The sequence below is a fragment of the Schistocerca piceifrons genome, chromosome 2 (genome assembly GCF_021461385.2).
Source record: "Schistocerca piceifrons isolate TAMUIC-IGC-003096 chromosome 2, iqSchPice1.1, whole genome shotgun sequence".
Taxonomy (NCBI): domain Eukaryota; kingdom Metazoa; phylum Arthropoda; class Insecta; order Orthoptera; family Acrididae; genus Schistocerca; species Schistocerca piceifrons.
The window spans coordinates 712,145,301-712,169,168 of NC_060139.1; the positions used below are offsets into that span (position 1 = coordinate 712,145,301).

At 37.2% G+C, this 23,868-nt stretch overlaps 1 protein-coding gene across 2 annotated transcripts in view; it reads right to left on the reverse strand.

Moving 5' to 3' along the window:
• Positions 1 to 215: 215 nt before the first annotated feature.
• Positions 216 to 23,868, reverse strand: part of LOC124777265 (hormone-sensitive lipase) — a 96,676-nt gene continuing 73,023 nt past the window's right edge. Inside the window, exons 9-12 of one of the 2 annotated variants that reach the window (XM_047252595.1) lie at positions 21,298 to 21,441; positions 19,611 to 19,788; positions 10,965 to 11,090; positions 217 to 1,013 (exon numbers count right to left, since the gene is read on the reverse strand). In XM_047252595.1, coding sequence (XP_047108551.1) covers positions 894 to 1,013; positions 10,965 to 11,090; positions 19,611 to 19,788; positions 21,298 to 21,441 — 568 coding nt within the window. In that variant the 3' untranslated portion in view covers positions 217 to 893. Of the gene's footprint in view, positions 1,014 to 10,964; positions 11,091 to 19,610; positions 19,789 to 21,297; positions 21,442 to 23,868 lie in introns of both variants that reach the window. The other variant, XM_047252596.1, reaches the window with a different exon arrangement.

The following is a 23,868-nucleotide window of genomic DNA, read 5'->3' on the forward strand; positions in this document are numbered from 1 at the left end:
GTCCACACAGCAGTCCAATTATAAAGGGCAAAGAGGCACAAACACTGTAAAGTACATACTTGACTGTACATGGAGGATTAATTATATTAATGTTTCACTTGCCAGGACAAAAAATAACTTTTTTCCAACATGATAAATCAAACTACAGGAAGTAGGAAAACCAACAGGTGCTTTACAAATCCGATATTTTTCTTTTCTTTTTGCATCTGTACAAGTTTATTATGAACAAAAGATAAAATATCACAGGCCATAACACGGGGAATAAACAGTGCATGTTTTTTAGAAACCACATAGAAGCATACAAAAGAATTATGTGCCATCCATACAATATTAAAAATTGAGGCTTCCAACACACAAAATTTAACATGTAGTAACTTTCTTAAAGTAACAACAATTGCAATGTGCTCTTACATAGCAGATTTAACAGTGAAATTGTCTATTCCTGAGATACAGAGCAAGAAAGAGATGTTCATAGCATGTTACTGACACTTCAAATGTATCTTTGTGCGGCATTGAAACCAGCATTGACAACAATAAATAATCTCAACCTCATGAAAATAAATAATTACTATAGTGAAGTTATGCATCCACACACATTCAAATAGAGAGATCATCACAAAGTATAACATGGCCAGTAAACCTACTGAATAATAATTTAACTGAAATTAACTAACAATATAAAACTGTCACAGTATTTCACACAGCAAGATGCTAAACAAATGCTGCTTATATTTGCTGTGCGAACAATAACATTCTCAGTACCTGACAACTGTATTTCTACAAAAACTGAATCACCAATGTATAACAAAACATAAAATTTTATATAAGTACTGTATTTTGTATCAAACATTTATGTCTCATCAACTACAAAGGCAACCTGAATAGAAATCATACTATGATGTAGAAGATGATGAAGGAGATAATGATGGTGAGGCTGATCTCGATGCCTTGTCAAACAACTGCTGGATACGCTGCACACACAACATTGATCCACTATGAGCCTCTTTACTCAGCTGCAACAGAAATTCCAAGAATACATAATATTCAGTAAGTTGGTTTACATAGCATATTATAGTAACACAACAAAATTTGAGGAAAATGTGCATCTTACAACAAATAAGACAAGTTTACTATTAACATTACTATGAGTTAGCACACCTTTCACCACTAATTTTAGATCATAATCAATAACAATAAATGACAACAACTTGTCCTGGTGCTTAAGCATCAGTATATGAAATCATCTTGAAAGATTCAGTTTGGTGTTAGCAGTTTACATATATTGAAATTACATAGACAGGTGAATCAACACTTACACTGAACTGATTTCAGAAGACAGAGTGTTTGACAAAACAAAACATTCACTGATATTACACCTCTCTCGCTATTTTCAACAAATGTAGAATTTCTCACATTGGAGGGCAAGTTCCCCCTGGCCTATTCATGGAATTCTGGTGAGAGGGGAGGGCGTATAACCATCTGTGCACAACTGATGTAATGGTCAGACTGGGGGGCTTTCTTCAGAGGTCCAAACATCTTAGTGCGAACACAAGGTGCAGTATAAGGCTGTGTATTGTCAAGTAAGAGTTGAACATTTGCAGCCTCTTTGTTTGGGCACTTCACATGTACAACATTAAGCAGGTCGACCATTGTCACACTTTGACAAAAGTGTACTAACAGCACAACTTTTCGTACCCCTCACGTCTCAAGTAATTTATTTGTTGATTGTGTCACTTAGAATTTCTTCAGAAGCAGAGAAAAAGAACTCTTCTACACTGTTGAGTTCTGGTTTGATTCAATTGTATAGTGGTACAGCCAGGAGAATCATTAGTCACTATTCTTTCAAAAAATTCAAGGCCAGTTGCTGTGAGACACCAGATCAGGCTCATCCAAGAAATGCGCCCGGCGGGCACGGCCGCGCCCCACGGGCACAAGGCAGTGTAGTTCAGCGCCCCGTCCGCGACCGTGTGTTGCTAGTGTCGGCATAGGAGTGAGAGAGACAGCTGTGGAGAGAGTGAGAAAGCTGCGGAGAGAGTGAGACTGCACAGCACTGCTCTGCGCTGCATTGGACTGTCCCACGGTCAGATCAAATGTAAATAAAATAACAGAAGGAGCGCACCTCTGTAAAAGAGGTCGATGAGTGGTAGCAAACCATTTACGGTTTAGGCAACAAATAGCGTTCGTGTGGCAGAATTACTGCGCAAAGCTTTAGAAAACAATATCCACAACAAGAATTGAAGAACAACTTAGTAGTTTTCTGACCCACAGGTTGATTCTATTACTACTGCACATGCACACTCATCATACGTACAATAGGCGTCTTCTGAAAAATATATCAGTTTCTTAAATGAACTAGAGTCATAAATAACCTATTTTAGAAATAATTTTATGTAAGGGAGTCTCATTCCTGCTGTTAGAAGTTACAAGTAAATTTTTTTTGTCATCCTTCATGCTACGGCTTTTTTAATCCCTTTTCAGAGTTTAGAAATCGGATCCTTAGTTTGCTGTTTTGTACGTAATAATTTTAACTGACAAAGTTTGAAAACTTATTAAAAAATTGAATTAAGGTTATAACACTCTTTAATTCTTACAGTCCACATTCTTAAAGAAGACAATTAATATTTTACAAGTTTTTCTTTTTCAAGGAAACGATTTTGTTTGGGTTTGGTACAATATTCCATGAGACTGCTAACCCCAAAGAATTAGTGAAATTTTTATCGCCAAGTAATAAACATTTCTTAGTTTTAGCAAGCTTTAAAAGAGAGAAAAAGCACTCACAAATATATGTGGAACCAAACATTGAGAGAACTTCGGCCACGTGCTTGTGCAAAAGAGGATATTTCTCTCATGGAAGACAGCTGTAAAAGTCATCAAAGTTTTACAGATAAGAAAGTGGTCCTTCAGGCGGATATCGTACTGCAGGTCAATCAGCTCTAGTTGAAGCACTTAGGAGATGTCCTCTGCCTGAAGGGAAAACGGGCGAACAAATATACCTAAGGCTGGTTGAAGCTCACTTATCTCCAAAAATCTGTTTTCAAACTGTTCTTGTAATTCAAAAATGATCTGAACATAATATGAAAAGTCCACATCTTCTTTAACACTGTCTAGTGGAGGAAAGTGTCCACAATTCTTCCAGCACAACTGTTTTTCCCACAAAATAAGTTTTTTAATGCTTGAATCGTCTGCACTAAATCAACAACAGGGTGATTTTCGCCTTGGAGTAAAATGTTCAAAGTATTTAAATGACCAATAAGGTCACTCAAAAAAGCCAAATTCGCCACACACTTAGGATCACAAAGTAATTCTTGTGTACGTCCTTTTATTTCCAAAAAGGTATTTACTTCACCCCTCAAGGAGAAAAACTCATGAAGCACCTTTCCTCTGCTCAGCCATCTTACTTCGGCGTGGTACGGGATGTCCGGGTATTCCGCTTCGATATCAGCCAGAAATTCTTTATACTGGTGATGTGTGAGTCCATGCGAGAGAAGATAATTAACCGTTTGAAGAACTGTGTCCATAACATTTTTTATGTTGACAATCTTCACATGAAGTGCCTCCTGGTGTATCAGACAATGGACTGCCGCGACTAAGGAACAGCCAACTTCCGCCATTTTTGACCTGACAAAACCCAGGAATCCAGTGCGTATCCCTCATAGCACAGGGGCTCCATCCATTGTTACACTGGTCAGGCGTTCCCATTTTAAAACCATTGACTCTAACATGTTTTCCACAGCTAGAAAAGTATCCAAACCCATGGTTGTGTCTTTTAATGGTATAATGTCAAGAAATTCTTCGGTGACATGCAGATTGTTCTCGACACCCCGAATGAATATGATGAGCTGAGAAATGTCCGCAACGTCTGCAGACTCGGCAAGAGCGATAGAAAATGAAGTTTGCCGTTCTCTCCATTACTTGCAGTGCCATATCTGAGGCCATATCTTCGACTTGGCGAGCAAACAGTTTGAGGCAAGAGAGCTATTTTTTCAAATTTTTCTGTGAGATCTGCTGGACAAATACAAGCCGCCGAGTCGACCAGGCAATCCTTGATGAGATTCCCAGCTGCAAAGAGTTTCCCTGCTTTCACAATTCTCATCGAGTATTTGTAACTTGTGCACAAACTTTGCCCACCTGTTTCCTGCTCTTATCATGGCAAAAAAAGAACATACAATTAATTTCGTACAATCCTCTTTTTAAACCACTTATCACTTTAACAATTAATTGTTTCATTCATTGAAACTCAAATAAGAAACTAACAAAAAAAGATTGATTTTAGGTGTGTGTTCCCCAGTTCCTCTGAAAAGGTCAGCGAAATGTGGTCGCAAAATAAATTTTTATTTATTGGAATATCTGCATTTTATTTAATTGAAAACATAGATCAAAATACAACATATGTTTTCCCATCCATAAAAATTGCATTTTAATTAACTGAAAACATAGATCGAACTACAACATATGTCTTTCCATCCATAAAAACACAAAAACAAAGAATGACTCTTAATGACACTTTGCTGCTGAGAGAGCGTTTGTGACGGCTTTTCAGAAAGTGGCAAAAAATAATGTACCTGAAACTTTTTCTTATATCTGTGCAACGCAATTTAATGCGACCCAAATATAAAAACTAACTGAAAAGAAATGTTCCTTGTTGCTGACAATCTGATATTCGATAACTGGCACATTGCTAAGTGACATATCAGATTATAAAATGTAGTTTTATTTATCATCTTTATTATTTATAAAGAGTCATACAATAGGAAACACTTACTTCACTGTAATGCTGCTTGAAATTTTCTTTCAGTTCTTCAAGCTTTGATTGGTGTTCCTCTTGCGACAAATTTTCGAACTGATCTTTGTGACAAGTATTAAACTGCCGTACAATCGAGTACCGTTTTAAATACATGAGGTTCCAATGACATTTGGCATGATTTTCGACAGCAGTACAAAGTAAATTAATTTCCCACTGGGGTTTAAATAGTGCGGACGCGCTGCTTCCCTTTCTTTTTGTTTGCTGCTGTTGACCATCCATCTCGATCCACTGTAGCCTTGCGTCTGTTGACTAACAGTTTTGTGTTGCTTTTGACCACTGCTGGCGCGGCGGTCTGTCATCCAAACAAAGTGCGTGTACAGCGGCATGGCGAGGCTCGGCGGGCCCCATGGCCAGCTGAGCGACACGGCTCGGCCACTGCGACAACATATGAATTCACCCGGGGCGCTGGCCATGGGCGATCGTGGGTGCTAGCACCCCAGGGGCACAGTTTGGGTGAGCCTGCACTAAATGATCAAGAGTTTTCACAATTCTCTGACCCTTCTGTCTGGTTCTTTGGACTCCAACCAGATGACATCGTTGACAGCCACTGGCATCTCTACATGTGCACAACCTGTCATTTTCAAGGTAAAAGTGCACCTAGTACGCACTGTGCAAGGGAATTTAAAACCTCAATTTGCAGACACACACACACACACACAAAGTGAATGTTGGCATCATAACACGACCAAAGATGACCGACATTAGAAGTAATAGATAGTGAAAATTAATAACAAACATATGAGATAGCGTTAACTCTGCCCCTCTGTGTTTTGGAGAGAGAGAGAGAGAGAGAGAGAGAGAGAGAGAGAGAGAGAGAACAGGATTTCCACACAGAATTTAAATAAAAACCTCAGTCTCTATTTACAAGGTAACCAGCTAATTTAATTTCAACTGCTACCTTAATAACACTATCCCAATAGCAGGAAGTGCATGCCAGAATCTCTGTGTTGTTATCCTATATATATTATAAACAAGAAAGTTTGTCACTACTCCATGCTGAAATAGCTGGATAGATTTGGTAGAAATCTGGTATGGAATGATGGAATTACCTTATACCCTGAATAAACACACAGACCACTTTTAAAAGTAGTGTAGTGTTGTTGTTGTTGTTGTGGTCTTCAGTCCTGAGACTGGTTTGATGCAGCTCTCCATGCTACTCTATCCTGTGCAAGCTTTTTCATCTCCCAGTACCTACTGCAACCTACATCCTTCTGAATCTGCTTAGTGTATTCATCTCTTGGTCTCCCTCTACGATTTTTACCCTCCACGCTGCCCTCCAATACTAAATTGGTGATCCCTTGATGCCTCAGAACATGTCCTGCCAACCGATCCCTTCTTCTGGTCAAGTTGTGCCACAAACTTCTCTTCTCCCCAATCCTATTCAATACTTCCTCATTAGTTATGTGATCTACCCATCTAATCTTCAGCATTCTTCTGTAGCACCACATTTCGAAAGCTTCTATTCTCTTCTTGTCCAAACTATTTATCGTCCATGTTTCACTTCCATACATGGCTACGCTCCATACGAATACTTTCAGAAATGACTTCCTCACACTTAAATCTATACTCGATGTTAACAAATTTCTCTTCTTCAGAAACGCTTTCCTTGCCATTGCCAGCCTACATTTTATATCCTCTCTACTTCGACCATCATCAGTTATTTTGTTCCCCAAATAGCAAAACTCCTTTACTACTTTAAGTGCCTCATTTCCTAATCTAATTCCCTCAGCATCACCCGACTTGATTAGACTACATTCCATTATCCTTGTTTTGCTTTTGTTGATGTTCATCTTATATCCTCCTTTCAAGACACTGTCCATTCCATTCAACTGCTCTTCCAAGTCCTTTGCTGTCTCTGACAGAATTACAATGTCATCGGCGAACCTCAAAGTTTTTATTTCTTCTCCATGAATTTTAATACCTACTCCGAATTTTTCTTTTGTTTCCTTTACTGCTTGCTCAATATACAGATTGAACAACATCGGGGAGAGGCTACAACCCTGTCTTACTCCCTTCCCAACCACTGCTTCCCTTTCATGTCCCTCGACTCTTATAACTGCCATCTGGTTTCTGTACAAATTGTAAATAGCCTTTCGCTCCCTGTATTTTACCCCTGCCACCTTTAGAATTTGAAAGAGAGTATTCCAGTCAACATTGTCAAAAGCTTTCTCTAAGTCTACAAATGCTAGAAACGTAGGTTTGCCTTTCCTTAATCTTTCTTCTAAGATAAGTCGTAAGGTCAGTATTGCCTCACGTGTTCCAGTGTTTCTACGGAATCCAAACTGATCTTCCCCGAGGTTGGCTTCTACTAGTTTTTCCATTCGTCTGTAAAGAATTCGTGTTAGTATTTTGCAGCTGTGACTTATTAAGCTGATAGTTCGGTAATTTTCACATCTGTCAACACCTGCTTTCTTTGGGATTGGAATTATTATATTCTTCTTGAAGTCTGAGGGTATTTCGCCTGTTTCATACATCTTGCTCACCAGATGGTAGAGTTTTGTCAGGACTGGCTCTCCCACGGCCGTCAGTAGTTCCAATGGAATATTGTCTACTCCGGGGGCCTTGTTTCGACTCAGGTCTTTCAGTGCTCTGTCAAACTCTTCACGCAGTATCATATCTCCCATTTCATCTTCATCTACATCCTCTTCCATTTCCATAATATTGTCCTCAAGTACATCGCCCTTGTATAAACCCTCTATATACTCCTTCCACCTTTCTGCTTTCCCTTCTTTGCTTAGAACTGGGTTTCCATCTGAGCTCTTGATATTCATACAAGTCGTTCTCTTATCTCCAAAGGTCTCTTTAATTTTCCTGTAGGCGGTATCTATCTTACCCCTAGTGAGATAGGCCTCTACATCCTTACATTTGTCCTCTAGCCATCCCTGCTTAGCCATTTTGCACTTCCTGTCGATCTCATTTTTGAGACGTTTGTATTCCTTTTTGCCTGTTTCACTTACTGCATTTTTATATTTTCTCCTTTCATCAATTAAATTCAATATTTCTTCTGTTACCCAAGGATTTCTACTAGCCCTAGTCTTTTTACCTACTTGATCCTCTGCTGCCTTCACTACTTCATCCCTCAAAGCTACCCATTCTTCTTCTACTGTATTTATTTCCCCCATTCCTGTCAATTGCTCCCTTATGCTCTCCCTGAATCTCTGTACAACCTCTGGTTCTTTTAGTTTATCCAGGTCCCATCTCCTTAAATTCCCACCTTTTTGCAGTTTCTTCAGTTTTAATCTACAGGTCATAACCAATAGATTGTGGTCAGAGTCCACATCTGCCCCTGGAAATGTCTTACAATTTAAAACCTGGTTCCTAAATCTCTGTCTTACCATTATATAATCTATCTGATACCTTTTAGTATCTCCAGGGTTCTTCCATGTATACAACCTTCTTTCATGATTCTTAAACCAAGTGTTAGTTATGATTATGTTGTGCTCTGTGCAAAATTCGACCAGGCGGCTTCCTCTTTCATTTCTGTCCCCCAATCCATATTCACCTACTATGTTTCCTTCTCTCCCTTTTCCTACTGACGAATTCCAGTCACCCATGACTATTAAATTTTCGTCTCCCTTCACTACCTGAATAATTTCTTTTATTTCATCATACATTTCTTCAATTTCTTCGTCATCTGCAGAGCTAGGTGGCATATAAACTTGTACTACTGTAGTAGGCATGGGCTTCGTATCTATCTTGGCCACAATAATGCGTTCACTATGCTGTTTGTAGTAGCTTACCCGCATTCCTATTTTCCTATTCATTATTAAATCTACTCCTGCATTACCCCTATTTGATTTTGTGTTTATAACCCTGTAGTCACCTGACCAGAAGTCTTGTTCCTCCTGCCACCGAACTTCACTAATTCCCACTATATCTAACTTCAACCTATCCATTTCCCTTTTTAAATTTTCTAACCTACCTGCCCGATTAAGGGATCTGACATTCCACGCTCCGATCCGTAGAACGCCAGTTTTCTTTCTCCTGATAACGACATCCTCTTGAGTAGTCCCCGCCCGGAGATCCGAATGGGGGACTATTTTACCTCCGGAATATTTTACCCAAGAGGACGCCATCATCATGTAATCATACAGTAAAGCTGCATGCCCTCGGGAAAAATTACGGCTGTAGTTTCCCCTTGCTTTCAGCCGTTCGCAGTACCAGCACAGCAAGGCCGTTTTGGTTATTGTTACAAGGCCAGATCAGTCAATCATCCAGACTGTTGCCCTTGCAACTACTGAAAAGGCTGCTGCCCCTCTTCAGGAACCACACGTTTGTCTGGCCTCTCAACAGATACCCCTCCGTTGTGGTTGCACCTACGGTATGGCTATCTGTATCGCTGAGGCACGCAAGCCTCCCCACCAACGGCAAGGTCCATGGTTCATGGGGAGGGAGTAGTGTAGTATAAGATATTTATTGATTTGAAGAATATAATGTAAAATGTGGAACAACAATTACTCTTAGAAAGAGATATTTACTGTTTACCTTTCAATCTGTTATTGCATTTTTGAAAATCTTTTATTATTATTATTATTATTATCATTATTTACCACCATCTAAGACAGGGATCCTTTTATATTCTCTAAAGGGTGATCTTTGTTTTGGGGGGAAGAGACCAAACAGCGAGGTCATTGGTCTCATTGGATTAGGTAAGGATGGGGAAGGAAGTCAGCCATGCCCTTTCAAAGGAACCATCCCGGCATTTGCCTGGAGCGATTTAGGGAAATCACGGAAAACCAAAATCAGGATGGCCGGACGCGGGATTGAACTGTCAGCCTCCTGAGTCCAGTGTGCCAACCACTGCGCCACCTCACTCGGTTGCCCTACGACAGCCTATGGGACTACCCTAATTTTAATGACTAAAATCAAATAAGAAACATGTAACAAACCAAATACAAAAATTTAAAAATACTCGAATGTGTCTATTGTACCACCTACCTTACCAGCAAATATCAGTATTGATTCAATCAATGGCAGAAGGTTAACACAGTGAAATGGAAAAGTATGCACACTTGAAAAGGGCAACTTGTGGACATGCTGCATCATTTTTGGTTTACCTGCAGGATATAGTCCTGTAGCAAAAACCACAGTGATCACATTATCAATATCTTTCCCACGAGTTGTTCCCCTCCACTTTGTATTAATCACTTCATTGAAATTCCACATTTGCTCATTGATAAAAAAATAAAGGAAGTACGCATCAGAATACACCAGCTTCCATATGACTAAGTACTGTATGTGTTAACAGAGTTTTCCAAGTAAATGTTGAGCTTTTTGCCAAGTAATACCTCCCATTTGACTCTTATCAATCTACTGGTCATAACTGTTTGTTACATGAAACTGTTTCTTATGCGGATTTTATTTCTGTAGTCTTCAGATCCATTAAGCTTCAATGCTTCAAACATCAGCTGTACACAAATGCATAGTTTTACAGATAAATGACACTGATGGGTGATACAACAGACATCTCCATGTTTTGGAAGCATTTTTACTCAGCATTAGCCATTCAAATTGGGGGTACTTCCCTTGTAAGTGACTGGCAATTCAAAATGAATTACAAGTAAGTCATTTAAGCACATCTTAAACAAAACAGACCAATGTGTTATATGATGAACACACTTTTTTTTTTACCCGGTAGTAACACTATAAACATTGTAATCATTGGTTTAAAATAGTCATATAAATGCATCCATGTAGTCTTTCTCAGATAAATACATTTGCTGTTACTGCTTCATTCGTGTATCAGGTTATAATCATCTTACCTATTTCTCAGTGTTTCATTTGTGGCCACTACTTTTAATTTTTCTTTTCTTTTATTTTTTTATGGCTTTCATAGTCCTAAATGCGTACGTCCAGATAACTTCCTTAGCCATGCACACTTTCTTTTCTCATTGGACTGAATACAATACATTTCATGTAGTTTACGTCTGTGTTGATATACCATATCACACATTACACTTTTTATGTGCACTGTAATGGGCAATCCTTTAAAAATAAATTACTTTTTGTTGAAATAGGGTTATGCTAGCTACTTCAAGTATTTACAGCATTTTAGGATTACTTACAACACAAAGCAATTTACTCCTGGTAATAACAGTTTCTTATTACTTTCTTATTATTCTAAACACATAATCTTACTACCAACATTCATCTTACATACCGGTGAAAAATTCAGGAATCCATGAGGAAGTCCAGGTAGGACATCCAGGGTGACAGGAACATCAAGGTTACGCAGTTTCCGTGCAAACATTACACAATCATCCAGACAGGGATCCATTTCTACTGACTAAAATATAAAATGCAGACTTTAAACATTGAATAGAAACACTAATTTTTAGCAAGCTAATTTCCACTATGAATAACACTGAGCTCATAATGTAGAAAGCTGTATTAGTGTTTGTTATAGACTGGTTACTTTTTGTAAGACTAGATAAGTATGTCAGATTAATGCAAAAATAAAAAACAACCATGCAGTATATTCAGTGATACATTGTCCAATGACAAATCATGACCGAAAAATTCTCCGTTTAATAATTAGAGATTTTTTTTTCAAAAAAAACAAAAAGACAGACAAAGAAATTAGCTATTGGAACCAGTGGGTTCACCATGCATGAAGCACTTCATTTTCTTAGATGATAAACAAAGGATTTCGTCACAGTCTTGTTTAAAGAAACACTCTAGCATTGGAACAGAATAACTTATGAAAAGAGTGGAAAACTCTAATCAGAACATATCAGAGCTGGCAACATTGCTGTGGAACAGATATCGTAACAAAATCCAAGTGTTGGTTAATCAACATACTTAAGTCACAGTTGCTTGGTTTCTCTTATTTCAGTACACAAAATAGGATAATATGACTGAACTTCATTTATTTCCATGAACCATTCTGTACAATGGTACTGAACAAGTTTACATGATGAGTGAAAAAATTACAAATTTCAAAAATTGATAACTACAAGCCCATATCAGTAAAATGACTGATTTTTTCAAAAACAGCCTCTAAAATACACGCATCTAAAAAACCATTGATATACATACATAATTACCAATGATTAAAATCACTACATTTCCTGAAAGATGTTTCATATATCTGCAGAGTTACATATGAAACAAGTTTTTGATTCAAGTTATTCTTTAAGACCATATGGACAAGTTTCAATTAAGTCATTTTAATTTATTTTTGAATATCTTTATATAATTTGGCACAGTGTTGTACAGGAAGCATCCAGCTTTTACATGCTCTTTGTCAGTTAATTTGAGCTCGTTGCCTTCAACATGATAATCATTTTTATTTCTTGTGTTACAGTTATGGATATCCCTGTTTAATGAAGCAATATAGTTACTGTTTACTTAAATAATTGTTTCATATATGTGCAGTGACTCTAAATCATATTACAAAATGTCTCAAATGTTAAGTGTCAGAATTAAACTGAATATTTTGCAATATAGAATTAGTGGCCAGATATGAATATTTCAGGAAGTATGAGGTCTTTAATGAGAAATTAGTCTGAGGTTTGTTTTTTAAACTGCTTCTGATTCATAACAAATATCAGCCTTCTGCCTCAACATTTGGGGCTATACTTTGAAAAGCAATGTACAACTGTTTGTGATTTGTCCATGACTGAACTGATCACTGTTAACATTTCATTAATGGTGATTGCAGATGGGGCATTAATCATTACAGCAACTTTTAAGGCATGCACTCAATATACGTTGCAGCAAGATGTAGTGCTTGGAAAGCTGGATGAAAATTGTGGTCTCTCATTATTGTTTAGCAATGCAAGTTTATAGTCACAAACTGTAAAATTTGTTTGGGTATTCTAATTATGTTCAGCAACAACAAATGCAATACTATCAGATTTCTGATTTGCCATATGCACATTTATTTTCTCCAAGAGACACAACTGAGTTATGATCAGTCTCTAACAACAGGCATTACTTTACATATTATTTCACTAGCAGATCACTTAATAACTGTCCTGTCAGCTCTTAACCCAAATATCATCAACCAACCATGTAAAGCACCCTCATCTCTCACCACTATAAACAAAAGTAATACTCACTTGTAGCTCATTTGCACAATATGTTACTGTTGTCTATACTTGGTTCATTTCCACATAACATAACTTTATAACCCATTGAATTCACCCTCTACGCGTTACTAGTGAGAGTCCACCAAAAGGTCAATTCATTTAGTGACAGTGAACCTAATTGTCCTCCAAATCATGAGCCTAATTGTCCTTCAAATCAGTCACCAAAAATAACACATCATCATCTTTTGCACATACATGCCCCATTATTCACAGTAGAAAAGTTAGTAAGACACTAGTATCATGCAGGTTGTAATAAACTCTGCTCTACAAAGTGAGCTGCTGACTTCCACTTACGCAAATGTCACAGAACTGTTAACATAATCAGAACTGGGACTGCACTTTCAGCAAGATGTTAACTCGAAGTCTGATAGGGGTGAAATTTCACATGCTCTTTTACAAAGAGGTTTTAATAGTGTATTAAATAGACACAGCATCTCAATCAGGGATGTGAAGACACAAACTGGTTGACTACCTTGCATGGACTTTTGAACACAATGGTGTTGATCATACAAATTCTGGTGGCAAACAGAAGATCTTTTCTTGGGGCTGGTACTAGATAATGGCATAATATTATTTTGTAATCTTGATAGATAATTATAAAACTGCAGGATAAAAATACAGTGGAGTAAATAATCTATAAATTCCAATAATAATTTGATTTGACTAAAACCTACCTGGATAGAAAAGTACAAAAGCTCACAGTACTATTTAGACTGGCACACTACTTACAAGTAAAGTTGCCATGTTTTAATATTTAATTTATGCAATTTTTTAATTAAAGGCTTAACTGAATAATGAAGATTTATCTGGTTAGGAAAAATTAGAGCTACAAAACTATAATATGAAATCATGGAATTAAACAAGTAAGACTGTTCAATGGCAAAAGTAACTTTGGGTGTGTTTAATCTGTATCTTTTACGTAAATAAGTGTTCAGAAAACAAACACATTACTAGAAAGAATGGTCTCAAGGCTTCCTCATTAGTTGTGACAGTAATCCTCCAACCACTGATTAGCTCACTCTGATTTCACCATTACACCTTTTAACAATTTGTTATCAATTTTCTTTAGTTAATAAAGTTTTCAACACTACTAAATATACCACTATCATCATGGTAAATTCTGGCACAAGATACGAAATTGCATGAAGTACTATGTAAATAAAAAATTTATCATTATGAGTATGTACATTTCATATACCATACTTGTAGAAGTACAGTTAGCTGAAAGAAAGGGAAAAAATGCTGTCAAAAGGAGCAGAGCAATACCGAAGGGAATAGTTCCAACTTGCCGTGTTTCATATCCAACATGTATCTCCCTAAGTGCTACAAATTTATTGCTCCAGATAGAAACTCACATGAAATTGGGTTATTCAAGCCACAGATATGGGTGAGGTTCTTTACAAATAATTATTTGTACAGAAGAATTTAAAAAGATGGTGTTCGATTGTAAACAATATCCATCAACTTTGCCATGAAAGTACTCTACAAAAAGTACCGTGAGGTGGAGGTGGAGCAACAATTAGACCACTATTATAAACAATGTGTGTGAACAATGGTGTCAAATAATTCAACCTAAAGTTCAATTCTATCAATGAATTACCCAGTTCAGTACTGGTGCCACAGCACCAAACTTCCTACAATTTGTAGCTTTCACAGATGAGGCCTCTTTAAACTATGATTCTGTTTTTAACTGCCACAGTTATGTCAAAATCCAGATGCTACACATCTTAGATCACTACCAATAATTTTCTTTCAATTTGTGGGCTGGAATTGTACAAAATCAGTTAATGACAACCTTATGAAGGTCTGCAAGTAACTGACTGCTGTATTTGTAAAATGATTTTTATTTTCTGGTACAATCACAATTAAATTTTCAGATAATTAATTCAATATTTGTTGGTAGAATTCTATCTCTTGTTGTCCATGAGAGAATGTGGTTTTCACAAGACACTGTACCATCTCACTTCAATAGTATTATACAAATTGTTGAATTGGAAAGTGAGATACTCTTCCAACTGTCTGCAAGGTTCCTGGATCTCCCGCGATTTCTTTTCCTATGAGATTATACAACACTGTTGGTGTACAAAACCCCAGTAGAAACTGTAGACTAATTAATTAATAGGTTCCTTGCTACCAATCTCTTTGTGCAACAGTGCAGCAAAATTCAGTGAGCTGTTCTGAGCTTAAATTGTTGCTATAAAGAGTAAGTAATTTATGTCAGTGAGAAACTCATCCATTTCCAACCATTAGCTCATCATCTCAACGTTTAAGACCCTGCACTGCCTTTGCGATTTTAACTTTAAACGTTTCGGACACCTTTTACATCAACGGAACAAAATAAGCATTATTACTTCACTGGAAAAAAAACACACACTTCTTCCTTTAAATACACTTTGCCTTTCCAACATGCCCTCAGGAATACTTCCACATTTTTGTGTTCTTAGAAAGCACTTGAAAATTTAATTTTGCATTTTTCCCTTCTGGTGCTGTTTATTATTTCCCAAAGAAACAATAATGCCCAAAAAATTAGCAGTTTCCACAACACTATACATTAACTTACATTAAATCTTAATAATTAGAGGTGCCAGAGAAATGTGTATGCACAATAGTTTAATCCTGTAACTCCCTCGCTTCTCAGAAATAGTAATTCTTGCAGCAAGTAGATGGAGGCATTATTTTTCTTGTGAATCTGGGAGCCTACCATAGGAGCAAAACATTACACATACATGTGCAATTATTATTAAGCATTTGCCTTGCAGAATTGTAAATATACACCGTTTATAAAAAGGTGATACAATTGTGCTGTTAAAAGCTTTCCCACTGTACAAATGTAGCTGATTCTTTGTGGTATTGTGTTCTTTGGTGTGTCTGAAGCTTCACAGTATTTCAATGGAGCACGTGCTTGTCACCTTCAGAATATACTCAATGCTAACATTGGGATCCACTTCTGATTACCACATTCCTGTCAGATGCAGAGGATAATCCTACAAGGGAGTGTCCATTGCTTTGCACCTTCAGAGTAAGTGCACCCAGTAACCTGCTTCATTGTCTTTCAATGGAGCACAGTGATACTCAGGAGCTATTGTTCTCGGCTTCTGCTTAGCACTGGCACACTACATTTTCCTGCGAGGAGTTTGTTACCAACATCATTGGTTGTATATTACGAACAAGTTTCTCACTGAAATATTGTGAAGTTTCTTTCACATCATTTGATGCAACATCAGAAAGTTTTTGCAGTACAAGGCTTTTTTTTCTTTTGTTTACTTACACTGGTGATTCATCTTTCTCAAAATCAAAACACTTATGACCTGGCTCCCGTTGCAGGATAATCAAAGATCTATGTTTTGTCCCCCAAACAAACAAACAAAAATGCATATATCACCTTCATATGAACCTCTGTTACCTGAATTAGCAGTGCTGAACCACTCATATTTTTAATGTGGGATTAAATGAATTTTTTTTTTGTGGGATGTAAAGATTCATTTACGTTTGCTTATATTACGCTCAAATATATGTTAGGTGTTATTTATATTATACATATGGTATTTAAGTAAGTACTATTTTTGTATTAGATGCCAGTGTATTTTAAAACAATTTTAATTTTATTTTAAACTATATACTTTAAACCACTTTTCAACATAATAATTCCATTCTCATCAAAATCTGTCACCCAAATTGTCAACCATTATTGAACAGATGTTTTCATGCTGTCATAATTTGACTAACCATCTAGCAGTTGCACACCTGTTGCCACTCCCTCTCTATCCAAGTCCAAGGACACACTTGGTGCTATATGGTGATCATGTCATTCCAAGTCGTATACCATATTTACTCGAATCTAAGCCGCACCTGAAAAATGAGACTCGAAATAAAGCGAAAAAAAAATTCCCGAATCTAAGCCGCACGTGAAATTTGAGACTCAAAATTCAAGCAGAGAGAAAAGTTTTAGGCCGCACCTCCAAATCGAAACAAAGTTGGTCCATTGTAATATGAGACACAATTTAGGTCGAATGAATGACGATACAGCTACAGTAGTTTGGTTCGAGTCGTAAGCTTAGCAGTTGAGCTTTACCAGGTAGCCATTGCTATGCGTCAGGCACTCCATCCGTATTTATACGAGTACCCTTCCTTTTTCACGTGCTTCGTCTGGTTTGAATCAATTGCTTATTTTGCTTTGATCTGATAAGTGCCGTTTTCTTTATTATAGGTGTTTACGTCACTCTAAGCTGAAAATGCATTACTGTACTGTGTCATGCATTGTTTGTCACATTCTGACAGTGCGTGTTTACGGCCTGTCGCCGCTCGCGGCATGGCTTGCTTATGTGCGCGCTACCGCCGCTTACAATAAAAAAAAAAAGAGGGATCGTCTTATTAGGGAAACAATGGCAAGAGACTGCTATTTGTTGTTACTTACACTGCTGCTTTCTTTGATAATGATCAACAAGAACCAAATAATAGACTGCGTATGATAGAACATGTTCTGAACGAGAGTTAGACGAAAATTTTTCTCCATTTGAAAATCTTTGCGGCCACTGATTACCACAATCCTGTCAGATGCAGAGGATAATCCTACAAGGGAGTGTCCGTTGCTTTGCACCTTCAGAGTAAGTGCACCCAGTAACCTGCTTTCTGACTGTATCACTATTAGGCATAAGAATAATACGAATATAAACATGACACGATACGTATATTCTTCCGCGTTTGCTGTTGTCTCACTCTAGTTTCGTAGTTTATTAGGCAGACAGGATTTAAATGAGATAGCAGCAAACACGAAAGAATACATGGCAAAATGTTTATATTCACATTATTCTTATGGTGAAGCGAATACTGCATGTGATTCACATTTCAACAGGTTCCTATTAGCAACCAGCTCTTCTCACAGGTAGGAAAAAATTCAGAATGTAGAGTTGGCCATATTGACAAACATCCCAAACAGTCTTGCCAGTCGGATTTTCATAGTACACTGAAATTCAGCTACATTCGAAGATAACAATACGGAATTTGTATTTACTTCGTTGGATAATGTATGAAAATGCAGTGGTCGAAACTCGAGGTGGAGAAAAAAAGCTAGTCTTGCACGTTTCTTTTTATCTATTTATTTATTTACTGACGCAGAGGTTTTGGTGCCAGTATTTATCTTTGTGCCTAAAAAGCATGCCTGTGTAGCGCTACATATATTCGACAGCACAAGTTAGTTGTGGCGGTACCTACCAACATTTTTCAGAACTTCCGCTTGATTTGCGCCCGATTCTAAGCCGCGCGGTTTCTTGGATTACAAAAAACCGGAAGAAAAGTGCGGCTTAGATTCGAGTAAATACGGTAATAGTTGCAGGGAAGTCCTGGCAGAATATAAATACTTTAGGATTAAAGGAGATCACTCTCGGAAAACTAGAATATAAGTCATCAAGAAGCACACACAAAAGAAGGAAAACTTGCTAGCTTTCAGAGTAATCCTTTTTCAACCTTGAAATAGATTTACTCAGAAAGCTAGCAAGTTTTATTTCTTTCAATAACAACAACTCAATCTTCTGCTTTTTGGTGAATGGTCTCCTTCAATCCTAAACTATCTACTGGCCGTATATAATGATCTTGCATTAGTTGAGCTACATGTAGGTAGACATTGCCATGCTAAAGAAGCCCTTTGTTGAGCTTGACACAACTTTTTGTATTGCTCAGTGCAATGAATTAAGGTCTCACTAGTGGATTGTTTTATTCTCAGGGGAAAAAATCCATACTAGAACCTCAAGCCCATATGTTAACACAATGGATGTGATTTTTCTGGATGAAATTGTTTGCCTGAATGGCATTTTCTTTAATGATGTTCAATGCCTCCATTCTACAGATTCTTGAGCTTCTGCATTAACTTTCTACACCAAGTCTTCAGTGGTGACCGATGATCAACAACATTGCACAACTTGATTGTGAACACTAATATGACCATCTTTAAATGCTCTAACCTTTATTCGTAACATTCTGTAGCTCAAAGTGTTTTTTCTCTATAATCTTCCCTTGTCTGCTGATGAATTTTGACCAATTTCATATTTTTGGATGTGTGAAACTAATCATTTCAGAATGGTTTTCAAATAAGTGCTGTTTTAAATAAGTAAAGAAAAACATATTCATAGTTGAATGTTTTGCTGCGGCTTGTATGTGTAAATCGCTGACTGCAATGGCCATATTTACAAATTGCACTTAACTTTTAAAAAAGCATGCCTTGTATTTCTGCAATGGAGAAAACACCTTTCATAGTTCATTTTAGGCATCAGTGTTCTCATGCCTTGCTGCAGTGTAAAACTGATCAGGGTGATTAACCTCTTAAAGATGCATGCCTCTGCATGGATCCACTACACAAATTTTAACCTGTGGTTTGTACCAAGACTACGGTGCTCAAAATAGTGCACTGTCACCATAGTAACTAAAAAAAAAACCACAGCTTAAAATTTGTATAGTGGTATAGTGGATCCATGCAGAGGCATGCATCTTTAAGAGGTGAATCACCCTGGTCAGTTTTACACTGATACAAGGCATGAGAACACTGATGCCTGAAACAAATTTATATATATATAGGATTCTATTGTTTGTATTTTATGCAGGATTTCCCAATATAAATCTTACTTTTGGAAATTTTAATATACTGACAGTTTTTCTACATTCTGAAAGTTACATGCTTTTCTGTAACAGTAAATGAATGATGTTGAAGCTTAGCCACTCACCATAATACCAACTGGAGGGAACTTTTGTAGGGTAGAGTCACTTGTTAAGTATGGTGACAGCAGAGGATCAGGAGGAACAGTAAAACACAATTCCGCTGACGGACTTCGCTGCATCATGGAATCCAGAGACATGTTTATAGGGGTCACATCAGCTGGAGATCTTGAATGGTTGGTGGTCCTGCACAAACAAGAACTATTTACTATTATATGCAAATAACTGGGTAAAGTGTGGTACCCTTTGCAGGAATCAGCACAACCTATGGAACAACGTAAAATGCATCAGCATACAGTACACGGGCAATAATAAATAATAATAATAAGAAGAAGAAGAAGAAGAAGAAGAAACCAGCACAGAATAAGCTACAGAACAGGTCCAGCTTGTATCTGTATACATAAAAAGAAACAGTACAGCAAGAAAGAACAACACTATCAACATAAAATTGCCACTTAAACATCAGACAAAAACTTACAATCCATTCCCTTAAGTAACATGCAATTACACACGCGCACGCGCGCTCACGCACACACGCGCACACACGCATGCGCGCGCGAGAAACTGTTAATAAGCCTATAAAACAATTAAAAATGTCAATGTTGCACAATTAATCACAGTAAGCATTACACATGCAACAGTTGCTTGCCAAAAGCTGTGAAAAACAATCACTCACCTCTGTTATACAGTTAGTCATTTATTTTATTATATTTATGGAAAGACCTGAAATAGCATTATTATTATTTCTTTCCTTTCACAGACGTTATGTCTGGTTAAAAATCGAAAGTGACGCGGACCTTGATCAAGCATGACTTCCTGTTAACTGTACGGTATATGTTACATTGCATTTAGGAACTTTCGGGTATCTGAACATGTATCAATAATTACAGATTTCTGTAGTTGTATATATACGTTTGGATGTAGCTGTATTGCATTGATGTACTGGTGGATATTGTGTGGTATGACTCCTGTAGTTGATAGTATAATTGGTATAATGTCAACTTTATCCTGATGCCACATGCCCTCAACCAGTTGGATGTATTTTTCAATTTTTTCTCCTGTTTTTTTCTGTATATTTGTTGTATTGGGTATGGATATTTCAATTAGTTGTGTTAATTTCTTCTTTTTATTGGTGAGTATGATGTCATGTTTGTTATGTGGTGGTGTTTTATCTGTTATAATGGCTCTGTTCTAGTATAATTTGTATTCATCATTCTCCAGTACATTTCATGGTGCGTACTTGTATGTGGGAACATGTTGTTTTATTAGTTTATGTTGTATGGCAAGTTGTTGATGTATTATTTTTGCTACATTGTCATGTCTTCTGGTGTAGTCTGTATTTGCTAGTATTGTATCATATCATCATCATCATCATTACTATTTCTATCACCATCACCACCATTTCTTACAAATCTATCCTTTTTAAATGATGATTTATATACCAGTTTAAAAATCAGTAATAACACAATTAAACAAAATTCCTACACTGTTATAAGTATCAATGACTGGTTATTTATAATGAATAACATTAAATATTCTCATTTACATTGCTGTTATTTTATGGTGAATACAGACAACAGTTACATTCAAGTGAAAACTATTACATGAATTGAGTGATACTAGCTACTGGTACTAAAATAATTGCTACAAAGGGCAATGAAAAGGCATTTCATCCAAATTAAGACCCAATTGTACCTGTTCTGTGACAGACAGTGTCCTGTCATTGTCTGCTGTTGTTGTTGTTGTTGATTCTGATGCTGCTGCATTATAGGCTGTTCAGATATGGCAACAGCTTCACCACCCAAATAACGCTCCAAGAACTCAGACACGTATCTGGAACTGGCGAGGAATAACCGACTCCCTCACTACTGCTTAGTGCCAGACATCTCAGGTGATAAAAAAATTACCAAATGATAAACACTCATGGTCCCAGTTAGTATGGAATTTACATTTCAGCCTTCATACCTAAACATCTGTTAGCATAAACAATGCTGTGACATTTATTTGCAAGTTAACTCTAATGCGGTATGTTGATGCGAACAAATATCTTACTGAAAAAGGGCAAGAGATAAAGTGATATTAAACATTCACTGTATCAGTGAGGAATGATGCAATATAAGCTAGAAATAAAAGCAAGCGAATTACAATACAAATGGATATTATAAATGACCAATATAAATAAAAAAAAGGATCAGTGTTTTGAAATGGCCATTATGAGGCTGGCTTTGAAATAACAGTATGATGCTAACTGTCACAGGCCACAACTGGTTAGCACTCCACTGTTGTTTTGGCTGTCCTAGATTCTGGTAGGCACAACAAGGGTTGAAGCCAATTAGATCTCTATCTCATAGCTAAATTTGTGACACTAATTTCTTCTCTTCATTATTTATACTTTCTAGGATCAAAAACCAAAATAATCTTTTGTACATTGCAGAATATTCATGCAAACAGCCTCTCTGCAGATTCAAACTGTGTGCAAGACTCAAAATTGGACCTCTACCATTTGGGGACAAGTGCTCTACTGACTGAGCTACCCATGTGTGACTCATGACCCATTCTCACAGCTTGACTTCCACACTGTGGAGTGAAAATATCATTCTGGAGTCTCTCTGCATCTTATCCAGACTAGTGTTTGAATCAGTTTTCACTTCTGTAGAATAGTAACTGTACTACATTTACTTTAAACCATTTAAATAATTTTGGTCTTATTCTGTATTCCAAATTTCAATGTACAAAGCATCCTTTTTTCAGTTTTATGTAAGGTGTGATGTTTCTGGTCACATGATCACACTGATCACAATATTTTGAATGATTGAATGGAGAGAGTAAATTATGTTGCATAAGGTTTTCATTACGAGTTCGTGAGTATATGACAGGATGTAGTTGCTGCAGCAAACATTCTTACACGGGTGAGCACAGCTGCCAGTTTGAGAAATAACACTTAATGTGGCAAGCAGAAATCATGATCAAGGGTAGTAGTCTAGACATGAGAATGGAAGATTGGTGTCTTAATACCATCTATCAAGAACCTGAAGCTTACATTCCAAACTACTGAACTATTTTAATTAGATATTAATTAAAATGGGCAACACAGATCAGCAAATAAAACAAATGCCTATAAATGGTTGATATTGATGTAATTTGTGTATAAATTAAACAACACTTTTAACAAACAGCCCAAATTAGGTCACCGTATGAGGTGAGGTGAATGGTTCCCAAATCATTACCTTGCTGATTCCCACTGTGCCAACAGTCAGTTGGTACTCAAACTAGTAGGACATGAAGAGTGAGAGACCGTATGAGAGTAGAGAGGTGAGGTCACTGCAAAGAATATGAAACAAGATGCTATTTGCCAAGAAAATTTTAGTTAACTTTCGCATGATGTGTCAGTGCTAAGTAAAATATAGAAAGAACTGCTGAAGTATAGTGCAGAATGAAACAAGGAAATATGCATTATGAGACAAGCAGAAATGAAACTTATTCAAAGACAATAATTAAAAAAAAAAAATCACTGGAATTCACGATGGTCCCCTGGAAATCACAAAAGGTGGGACATGGTTCTTAACAGAGCATGTGATCACCAAGGATGACAATGCATGCTCTGCAATGTGTTCCAATGCTGGCCACATGGTTGGTACGGAATAGTTGTGGTAGGGCATTGCATTCCTCCACCAGCACAGTTGACAACTGTTGGATGCTCATAGGTGCATGTGGACATGCTTCAATACATTTAAGTCAGGTGAATGTGCAGGGTAGGCCCAACAAAGAATATCCTCACATTCCAAGATCTACTCCACCTGGACAGTTAACTGCAGTCACAAATGTCCTGCATAAAAATGATCTCAGGGCTGAATGCACCATCGAAAAGATGTACATGGAGAAAGAGTACAGTGTGACAATAATGTTGACTGGTGAGCGTATCGTGTTTGAAGATCTGGGGGGTCAGGAAGCCATGCAATACTGTTACTCCACACACAATAACACCTGCACTACCAAACCAATCACATACAACAGTGTTCCTAGGTACATTACATTTTCCCACCTCTCGCCATATTAAGATAATCAAGCACCATAAAACATTATCAATTTGGTGGTCCAAGTGTTATGGCATAGGAAGGCATAATGTTGCATTGACATACTGACCTCTAAATCTTTGAACATGGTACACTCACCAGTCAATATTATTGTGACACTGTATTTCTCCATGTGCATCTTTCCAAGGGTGCATTTGGCCATGAACTCATTTTTACGGATGACAATGTGTAA